At 33.7% G+C, this 9,620-nt stretch overlaps 1 protein-coding gene across 3 annotated transcripts; it reads left to right on the forward strand.

Moving 5' to 3' along the window:
• Positions 1 to 3,703: 3,703 nt before the first annotated feature.
• LOC112779342 (ABC transporter G family member 11) lies at positions 3,704 to 9,278 on the forward strand. 3 transcript variants are annotated; one of them, XM_025823585.3, is made up of 10 exons: positions 3,704 to 4,367; positions 5,170 to 5,459; positions 6,020 to 6,191; positions 6,300 to 6,422; positions 6,969 to 7,097; positions 7,184 to 7,378; positions 7,618 to 7,704; positions 7,802 to 8,074; positions 8,440 to 8,547; positions 8,658 to 9,278. In XM_025823585.3, exons 1-10 carry the CDS (start codon positions 3,996 to 3,998, stop codon positions 8,982 to 8,984), a joined length of 2,076 nt encoding a protein of 691 aa, XP_025679370.1. In that variant the 5' UTR covers positions 3,704 to 3,995; the 3' UTR covers positions 8,985 to 9,278. The 3 variants fall into 3 exon arrangements, with proteins under 3 accessions (XP_025679370.1, XP_072084098.1, XP_025679372.1); XM_072227997.1 differs by lacking the exon at positions 7,184 to 7,378; XM_025823587.3 differs by lacking the exons at positions 6,969 to 7,097; positions 7,184 to 7,378 and having other exon boundaries at positions 3,851 to 4,367.
• The last annotated feature ends 342 nt before the right edge of the window (positions 9,279 to 9,620 follow it).

Consider the following 9,620-nt stretch of genomic DNA (forward strand, 5'->3'; position numbering starts at 1 on the left):
AGGCATCCAAAGACAATCTAAATATTGAGCAAGAACTTCACATGTGGAAAGTAAAAGCAAAGGAGCAAGAAATGATCAATGAAGAGCAAAAGGTTAAGTTGAAAGATGCTGAGTACAAGTTAAAAGATCAAGGACGTCAACTAAAAGTTTAACAGAAAAGAATTGGTTCTACTGAAAAGACAATTCATGCTTTGTATAAAAAGTTGAATCTCTCACTTCCTTCAACCTTGTCTGATCCTACGGAAGATGAGCTTGGGACAGGCTCTAGTGATGATAACATGAGCGATTGATATTTGGAGTATATATTTCTTCTGATTTAGATTAAGGAATTTTAGGTGAATTAGTTAGTATATTTTATTTTATTCATGATATTTGACCTTTTTAAAGGCTTTCTTTGTTTTAGTTTAAGTATTTTTTTTCTTATTTTAGTTTGATTACATTTATGGACAAAAGTATTTTAATAATAAATATTTTTTTAACTCCTTTATGGTAATTAACTTTTTCATGATTTTATTATGTGTTTATAATTTGGATGATGTAATATGAAAAAAATGATTATGATGGTCTTAATATAGAAAGCAAATCGAATACAATTTATTTTCTAAAATATTTATCTATTAAATAGCAAATTATTTTGTATGAAAATTATTTGAAATATTATATTAAATTTGTAGAAAAATTGTGCGAAAATAATTTTTTATTTTGTATGAAATTTGTTTCAAATACGTAAATTTTTTTAAATTAAATTTGTCTGAAATTTAATTGAAAAGAAATATTTGATTTGTCTAAAATTTGTTCGAAAATTTTTTTTTATATTTGACTAAATTCGTTAGAAATTTGTCTGAAATAAAGTATATTTTTTGTTTGAAATTTGTCTAAAAATTAATATTTTTATGTTTGAAATTTGTCTGAAATACGTTGTTTTTATGTTGGCTAATCTGTCTGAAATTCGTCTAAAATACATCATAATAGTTAGAAATCTAGCAGATAAATGCCTATTCGAAATTTGTCACAAAATCGTCTGAAAAAAATTTCGGACGAAATTTCGGACAAAATTTAATTTAGCAACAAGGCTTTTTGGGACAAAAAAAATTCGTCCCAAATTTGTTTGAAAAAAAAATTTTGTCTGTAATTTGTTCGAAATTTATTTCAATTTCGTCTCAAAATTCGTCCGAAAAAACCCTATTTCTAGTAGTGATGGTAGTTAATCCCACTTGTCGAGGTCGCGGTGCCAGCGTAAGAACGGTGGTTAATCCCTCTTATATTGAAATATGAAGGTTGTCGTAGTATCCCTCTCGCATAACCTTCTATGCCGCAAGATTGTGCCAGGCACTATATCCTTGTGTTAAGCATGCAAGTGTGCTGGGCACTACATCCACGGGTCTACAGTGTGCAGAGCACTATATCCTTGGGTGCACAATAGTGTACAGGACACTATATCCCTAGCGTGCCAGAAAGGCTACATCCGAAAGGATGTGTCGGGTTGGCATTTATGGACTGACAAGTGATATCACGAGCCAATAGGACAGGCATTCATCATATGCATCTTCTATATGTTTGTTTGCTTTGCTTAACTTCTATTATCCTAAATGAATCATATGCCTACTTGCTATTTGTTCTACTTGCTATATATGTACTTTACTTGTGCTTTACCTGTTTGCATTATTTGTGCTTTCTACTGAGATTGAGGAAGCTCGATAGGTAATGGTGATTGCGATGGGATCGCATGGAGATTAGGCTGACGAAGGCTGTGGGATAGCAGTTTTTGTGTTAGTTAGAAATCCCTTAAGTTAGATTACCCTGTATATGGTTTTAAGTTATATAATTCGTTAAGCTTGAATACTTGTATCAATGTGAAGTTTTAGGATTGCCTTTGGCAACCCGAAACCTTATATCTTATCTATTGGGCACTGTTACCATACTGAGAATCTCCGATTCTCATACCATATATTTTTATTTTTCAGATGCATGTCGCAACCCGCCTTGGTGAGTTTGCGAAATAGTGGCGGAGCGGAGAATCGCTTCTATCTTTTATGTTCTGTTTATTTTTATGTAGTTTCTCTCACCTTTGTATATATATAACTTTGTTGCCTTAAAGGCCTATGCTTTAAACTTTGAGAGATAGGAAGTAATCTTTTTATGAAACTCTATTTTATCAGGTTTAAACTAGTCGGCCTAAACTACGTGGGTTGCGTTAGTTCCCTTTTGTGTGTGTGTGTATGTGTGTGTGTGTGTGTGTGTGTGTGTGTGTGTGTGTGTGTGTGTGTTTGTGTAACTTGTTATTATTATTCATTACCTTGCATATCCTAGAACTATTTGCAAGGTTTATTTTTATATATATTCTACCTTGTCATTTTTGTGCTAATGCATTTTAGTTATCGTGTGTGAATGCTTCGCGCTTTGTATCTCTATTCCATGTGTCTTCAATCCTTTATTCCTTTCATCGGGCTTCTAGTATTATTATTTCCTTCCATATATATGTTATCGTATGAGTTTTAGAACTTTCATTACACTTTGTTAACCTTCGCTTTACGGCTAGAGGTAATGCTTAGGGTGATAGGGTGTTATAGAGGGAAATAGAAAGAAACCAGTTACAAAATAAACCCAAAATATTTCAAAAAGAAACACGAAAAGGCAAGGGCAAATTTGGAAAAAGAAACCAAAAAAAGTCCCTTCACATTAAATGTTATCATGGTGCCTAGGGGAACAAACCTCCCCTATAGAAAAACAACAGACAAACCAAGAAACGGCCAGGCGGTACCCCCGACTTCGACTGAGAAATCCGGATGATGCACTCCTTGCCCATCTACGAAATGGCCAGGTGCCTCCCGAATCCCTGACCTCGACCAAGGAACCCGGACGATGCACTCCTCGCCAAGCCGCGCAAACAGAGACCAAAAGCTCCTTCAGCAATGAGACCGAGCACATTCACTCTCTCGTTCGGGGGGCAATTGTTCCAGACCCGATTTCCGAGTCCACCTAAGTCGGAGCAACCTCCGACCTGATTACCTGGGCCTGACCCCCTCCGCGCTCCAATCCAGTCATACAAAAGGAAGTCAAATGGCCTCTCAGCTATGTTCACGATCCTAATCCATACATATACCTTTTAGATCCATTTTGACTTAGATGTTGGAGTGTCTTTGTAGATATGACCCCGTTGTTCCAGTCAGACAACTCGACAACCACCTCGACTCACAAGTCTTCGATCTATCTCACTACGCATATCAGAGATTTCTAGTACATATTCCATCATAAACTTAAGGGGGTAATGGATAGATCATATCATTAAATGAATCTACCAACACGAAGCTGAAAGCCATAAATTTCACCCACCAACTCACAAAATAAAGGTCATCATCATCTTGATCTATTCAAAATCAGATTGGAGGGAATTAAATGAGATTTTTAAAAAGAATGAGCTGATCAGTTGTACAGGCTAGGGGGAGTATTAACTAGTTTGACCTTATCAATAACTACTACTACTACTACCACTACTACTACATCATCATCCTCATCAATGCATAGCAATCAACTATTACAGCATAATAATATTGTTACGCTTATTTTTTATAATGCTACTCTATACATGACTTTTTTACTTTATACGTTTGCATAAATTTAAAAAAAAAATAACATTATCAAAATAAAAGTGAGAATCTCGATTCTCATATTATATATTGTATATACTCCTTTTCTTCTTCCTGATTCATTAATTCATGCCACGGGCTAAAGTCTATAGGCTCCTTTTGCATGTCATAGAAGGTTCCCTTGAATAATAATCCTTTACCTTAGTCAAAAACATGACAAATCTCATGCATCACACATTCCCCGTTTCACCATTCACACTTTTTCTCACTTATTATTATTCCCCGTCGTACTATTTCCGCATTCATTTGCCATTTATAAATCACTGCATTGCATGTCTTTTCACAGCCAATCCATAACCTTTTCCCTTTCAGAACACTAGAAGTACACATATATACAAGGTAGCTAGGATGATGAAGCATGCGGCTATGGAGATAGAATCAAGTGACAAGGGTTCTTTGGGGCCAGGGTTGAGCCCTCTGAGTGAGACTCTTTGGAGAGAAAAGACAAACACAGAGCTCATTGGAGACGTCTCGGCCAGGCTGACATGGAAGGACTTAACTGTGACTGTCACACTCAGCACGGCGGGTGAGACGCAGAATGTTCTAGAAGGTCTAACTGGCTACGCTGAGCCGGGGACCTTCACTGCTCTCATGGGGCCGTCTGGTTCCGGAAAATCTACCCTTCTTGATGCCTTGTCCGGTCGCCTCGCCGCCAATGCCTTCCTCTCTGGGACCGTTCTTCTCAATGGTCGCAAAGCCAATCTCTCTTTTGGCACTGCTGTAAGTAGTTTCATTATTTCTTTAGTTGAATAGGGAAGCCTAAGTTAAAAGATGCTGTTTTGCTTCAGTATTCTTGCACCAAGTGATTTGTTTGGTTTACATTTTCTATCTTTATGTGTTGAAGATTTCGTAAAGAAATAGGAAAAAACAATGGAATTTTTTTTTTCATTCTTTTATAAATTATAGAAATAAAAATGCAAATCAAATATATCCTTGTTTTTTTTTTTTATAAAAGTTGTGCAGTAATTTTTTTCATTCTTTTGTTATTTGAAATATGATACTATTATTCCTTATATTTAGACATATTGATAAATAGAGAAACAGAGGAAGTAATGAGTACATGTCTGGTTTGATAGAAACTAATTTCATAGCTTTGGATTTTCTTAAGTTAAAACGTAATAAATTTAAAACTCTCTTAAGAAAGTCTCCCTGAATCCCTAAACAGTGGCATGAACCACAAACAAAGATTCTGAGTTTGATATGAGTCTATACTGTCTTTTATATTTTCATGTTGTTATAAATTATTAATTAATTAAGCATCATTACACAGAGGTTCCAATCATAAATATATATAACTTTTTAGTGATGTAATGTGATAATGTATAGTTGAACTAGATAGTGTAAGAAAATTGAATTAACCTTAGGTAATTTGTTAAAGTCTTAATTCTTATAAGTTAGAAAATTCAATCCAAATAGTAGGACTATGTAAATTACCGATTAAATCCATTTGAAGCCAAAAGTATGGATATTGTTGCTAAGAGGTAAGAAATGTTATGAAGGTATAATTTTGGTTAAAATGCAGGCTTATGTGACACAAGATGACAACTTGATTGGGACACTAACAGTGAGAGAGACGATTTCATACTCTGCTCAGTTGCGGCTACCGGACAAGATGTCGCCGTCGGATAAGGAAGCACTTGTTGAGAGCACCATAGTGGCAATGGGGCTTCAGGATTGTGCAGACACTGTGATTGGGAACTGGCACTTGCGAGGGATAAGCGGTGGAGAAAAGAGAAGGGTTAGCATTGCCTTGGAGATCTTGATGAGGCCTAGATTGCTCTTCCTTGATGAACCTACAAGTGGACTTGACAGGTTCACATACCCTTAGTTTTACTTCTTGTTGGGATCCAATTGTGCTTGTTTTCATGCTTAATATTGGGTTTCTAAATTTGTCAAAAAAATTACTAAATAGTCAATATTTGATTTAAAAGATACAAAAACTAATAAATGTTTTAGAATTTGACATTTGTTTTAAAAAGTAAGTTTGGTCGGTTCAATACCAAAATAAAAGACTAACACAGAATTGGCTTATTATATGAATTTTATAGATAAAGTTTACCTTTATTTTCACCGTCTAATCAAATAGACAGTTTAGAAATATTTTATTAGCTAGTGAATACTGATTTAATACATGGTAAGTATACCTTTCGTAAGGGAAGGTCTATTCCTCCAAATTCAAGGAGAAACAATTTAATGTCTTCAGTCAAATAAGTCATTTATAGTTTCTACCTACTTTAGTGTGAGTGATTAATTAGGTGTCAGATTCGTATTTATATTGTAGGTAGGTAACATTACGTGATCCAGTTGATGTATTATGAAGTACAATTGTTCAAACCATGCTTCCTAAATGGGAATTTTGTGTTTTGTGGCAGTGCATCAGCTTTCTTTGTGACTCAAACATTACGTGCCTTGGCAAGGGATGGAAGAACCGTGATAGCTTCTATTCATCAACCTAGCAGTGAAGTTTTCGAACTATTTGATCAATTGTACTTGCTTTCTGGGGGTAAAACTGTCTATTTTGGCCACGCTTCTGCAGCATATGAGGCAATAAACTTAAACTCTGCCGCTGTATCCACTCTTGTATTTTTAAAATTTTTTTTTTCTAATAAGGTTTTGCTAATAATAATAATAATAAAATAAGTATATCTACAGTTCTTTGCACAAGCTGGATTTCCATGCCCTGCTTTGAGGAACCCATCAGATCACTTTCTTAGGTGCATCAATTCTGACTTTGACAAAGTCAAGGCCACTCTTAAAGGCTCCATGAAACTCAGGGTATTCATTCACTTTATTTACACCATATGATTGGTAGACTAAAAGATACTGAAAGTACCTTTTAATATGTTTTTTTAATTAGTTAAATGTGTATAATAATAAAATCAGGATGATAAATACTTTGATCTCTCGTCTCTTATCAAAAAGTTTTAAGAATAACAAAGTACTTTATATATATATATATATATATATATATATATCCATAAAGGTATATTTTTGGAGTAAAAATTTTTATCATCTATATTAAGTGTACACAAAAAATCAGTCAGGAAATTAGCTTTTTTTATAAATATATATTAACATACAATATACATATGAAAGATAAGTTAAACAACAACTGATTTGATGATTAATTTTTAGTATTGATATAGCATTTTTGAACTGCTCCCAATCTCCATTTCATTTAGAGGCACTTATCAGATCTCTAACCTTTTGTGTTACCTTTAATTTTTCTTATTATAAAACTCATCATAATAATTTTCTTTAAATGAGACGTGTTATTTGTACATACTTTTATTTTATGCATTAACAAATGTGATCAATCAGTTTGAGGCAAGTGATGATCCCCTTGATAAGATAACTACTGCTGAAGCTATCAGAACTCTCAATGAGTACTACCGAACTTCTCAGCATTCTTATGCTGCAATACAGAAAGTGGACGACATATCCAAAATTGTAAGTTCTAGTTTCTGTGATTCAAGATATGTAGTTGAAATTCATCAAACTTTGCATTCTCTAAGTATACATAATATGTGGTTCAGAAGGGAACCGTGCTCGATGCCGGAGGAAGTCAGGCTAGTTTCTTCAGGCAGTCATACACTTTAACCAAGCGCTCGTTGATTAACATGTCAAGAGATTTTGGTTACTACTGGCTTAGGCTTGTAATCTACATTGTGGTCACTATCTGCATTGGAACCATTTATTTGAACATCGGCACAAGCTATGACTCAATTCTGGTATTTGCGTTTCAAAAATGTTATATGCACATCAAAAACAAATCATAATATAAGTGTTGTTTAACTTATTTTCAACCTGTATTTTTCAAAATATATTTTATAAAGATGACTGATTTGGTAATTGATTTTTTGTGTATCCTAGCATGGTTATTGTCATTTAGTATTTGTGAGTCATACGCTCCATTTTCTTTGATCTGTTATTTTTGGTTGATGCGTTTTGTATGTTGTTTGGGGCACAGGCAAGGGGCTCATGTGCATCTTTTGTGTTTGGTTTTGTAACCTTCATGTCAATTGGTGGATTCCCGTCGTTTGTTGAAGACATGAAGGTAATTAATTAATTCAATTTAATTCCATTTCTTCCCTATGATATCATAATGCCTTAATATGAGTGAGTGATTATTATCTGTGTGCTTTTAATTGCAGGTTTTCCAAAGGGAGAGGCTTAATGGCCACTATGGCGTGACAGCATTTGTGATCAGCAACACGTTATCCGCTATGCCATTCCTGATGCTAATCACCTTTCTCTCGGCTACCATTTGTTACTTCATGGTTCGCCTGCATCCCGGCTTTTCACATTATGTGTTCTTTGTCTTGTGCCTTTTTGCTAGCGTTATGGTGGTAGAAAGCTTAATGATGGCCATTGCTAGTGTTGTCCCCAACTTCCTCATGGGTATCATAACTGGAGCAGGGATTCAGGTAATATTAAGGAACCATTTTTTTGTGGTCTAATATCAGCTAACTTTTTTAAAATTATCTACTTTATTTAAATTATAAATGTAAACTTTAAAGTTGACTAATGTTGATTCTCTATATTTTCTCGTTCCGTAAATCCAAAACAATGCTCTTTTTTCTTTTCATTACAAAATTCCAACACCGTATTTCATTGTTTTGTAATCTTAGTTTTCCTCTTAATTTACACTGCGTTCTCCTATTCATACTCTTTTATTTTACCTCACTTATAAATATTTGAGTGTTGTGTGTAATAACACTATAAGTTTTGGCATATTGTTAATGTTACTAATAATATTTCTTCCTGTTTTCTTTAATTTTTTAAATATCAGGGTATATTCATGTTAGTCTCTGGCTTCTTTCGGCTCCCACATGATATCCCAAAGCCATTTTGGCGCTATCCAATGTCATATATAAGTTTCCATTTTTGGTCACTACAGGTACAACTACCTAGCATTAGTACAAATCATTGTTAGTTGATCATAATTAAATGAATTTGTGCTGCTTCTATGGTTCAATTTGATGAAGAAAACAATGAACTTATTTTCAGGGACAATACCAAAATGATCTGAGGGGCTTGCTATTCGACAACCAATCGCCGGACCTTCCCAAAATACCGGGCGAATACATCCTGGAGAACGTTTTCCAAATCAATGTGAACCGGTCGAAGTGGATCGACCTAGGGGTGATCTTCAGCATGATTCTCGTGTACCGCATCATCTTCTTTGTGATGATTAAGGTCAATGAGGATGTCACTCCTTGGGTCAGAGGTTACGTAGCAAGAAGGAGAATGCAGAACAAGAATATTGCTCCTGATGCTCTCACTCAATCTCCATCACTGAGAGCATATGTTAATAGGGACACTCGTAGAAGGTAGAGAGTAGAGAAGAATTTGCCTATGTTTGGTGAAAATTAATGAAAAGAAAATGATGATATCATAGTCTGAATCAACAGCAAAAATAGCTTTTACCTATCACGACATAATATTGGCTTTTGTGATGTGGTTATTTATTTATTTATTTGTTCTAAGTGATGTGGTTATTTGTTATTAGGGTGAAGAATATTTTTTACTAGAAATTTGTCAAAAAATTTTAAATATTTTTAAATTTTATTTATTATATATTACTAATTTTATAATAAAAATATATTACATATTATTTTCTTATTGTAATTGAAGTTATATATTTTTTTAAAAATTAAAGAGTTTTCATCTCATCTCTCTCTTTTTTTATCTCTCATTTCTTCATCCATTTTATCTCTTATGTATATATATATCATTATTAACGACTAATTATAAATTTGATAATCAAAATATATAATATGATGTTCTCTAATTACAATTAAAATTAAAATTAAAATATAATGATATTATATTACTAATTTAATAATCAAAATGTGTCACATGATATTGTGTTATTAAAATTGAGATCAAATATTTATTTACAAAATTAATAAACTCCCTTCTTCCATCCTCTTAATTATCTACTTATCTCTCCTTTTCTATTTTTCTCTA

The sequence above is a fragment of the Arachis hypogaea genome, chromosome 19 (genome assembly GCF_003086295.3).
Source record: "Arachis hypogaea cultivar Tifrunner chromosome 19, arahy.Tifrunner.gnm2.J5K5, whole genome shotgun sequence".
NCBI lineage: Eukaryota > Viridiplantae > Streptophyta > Magnoliopsida > Fabales > Fabaceae > Arachis > Arachis hypogaea.

Bases quoted from the DNA above. Each gene is read 5' to 3' on its own strand.
- LOC112779342 (XM_025823585.3), top strand. From the start codon at position 3,996: ATGATGAAGCATGCGGCTATGGAGATAGAATCAAGTGACAAGGGTTCT. The intron at 4,368-5,169 runs GTAAGTAGTTTC...GTTAAAATGCAG, and splicing joins ATCTCTCTTTTGGCACTGCT to GCTTATGTGACACAAGATGA. The intron at 7,705-7,801 runs GTAATTAATTAA...TTTTAATTGCAG, and splicing joins CGTTTGTTGAAGACATGAAG to GTTTTCCAAAGGGAGAGGCT.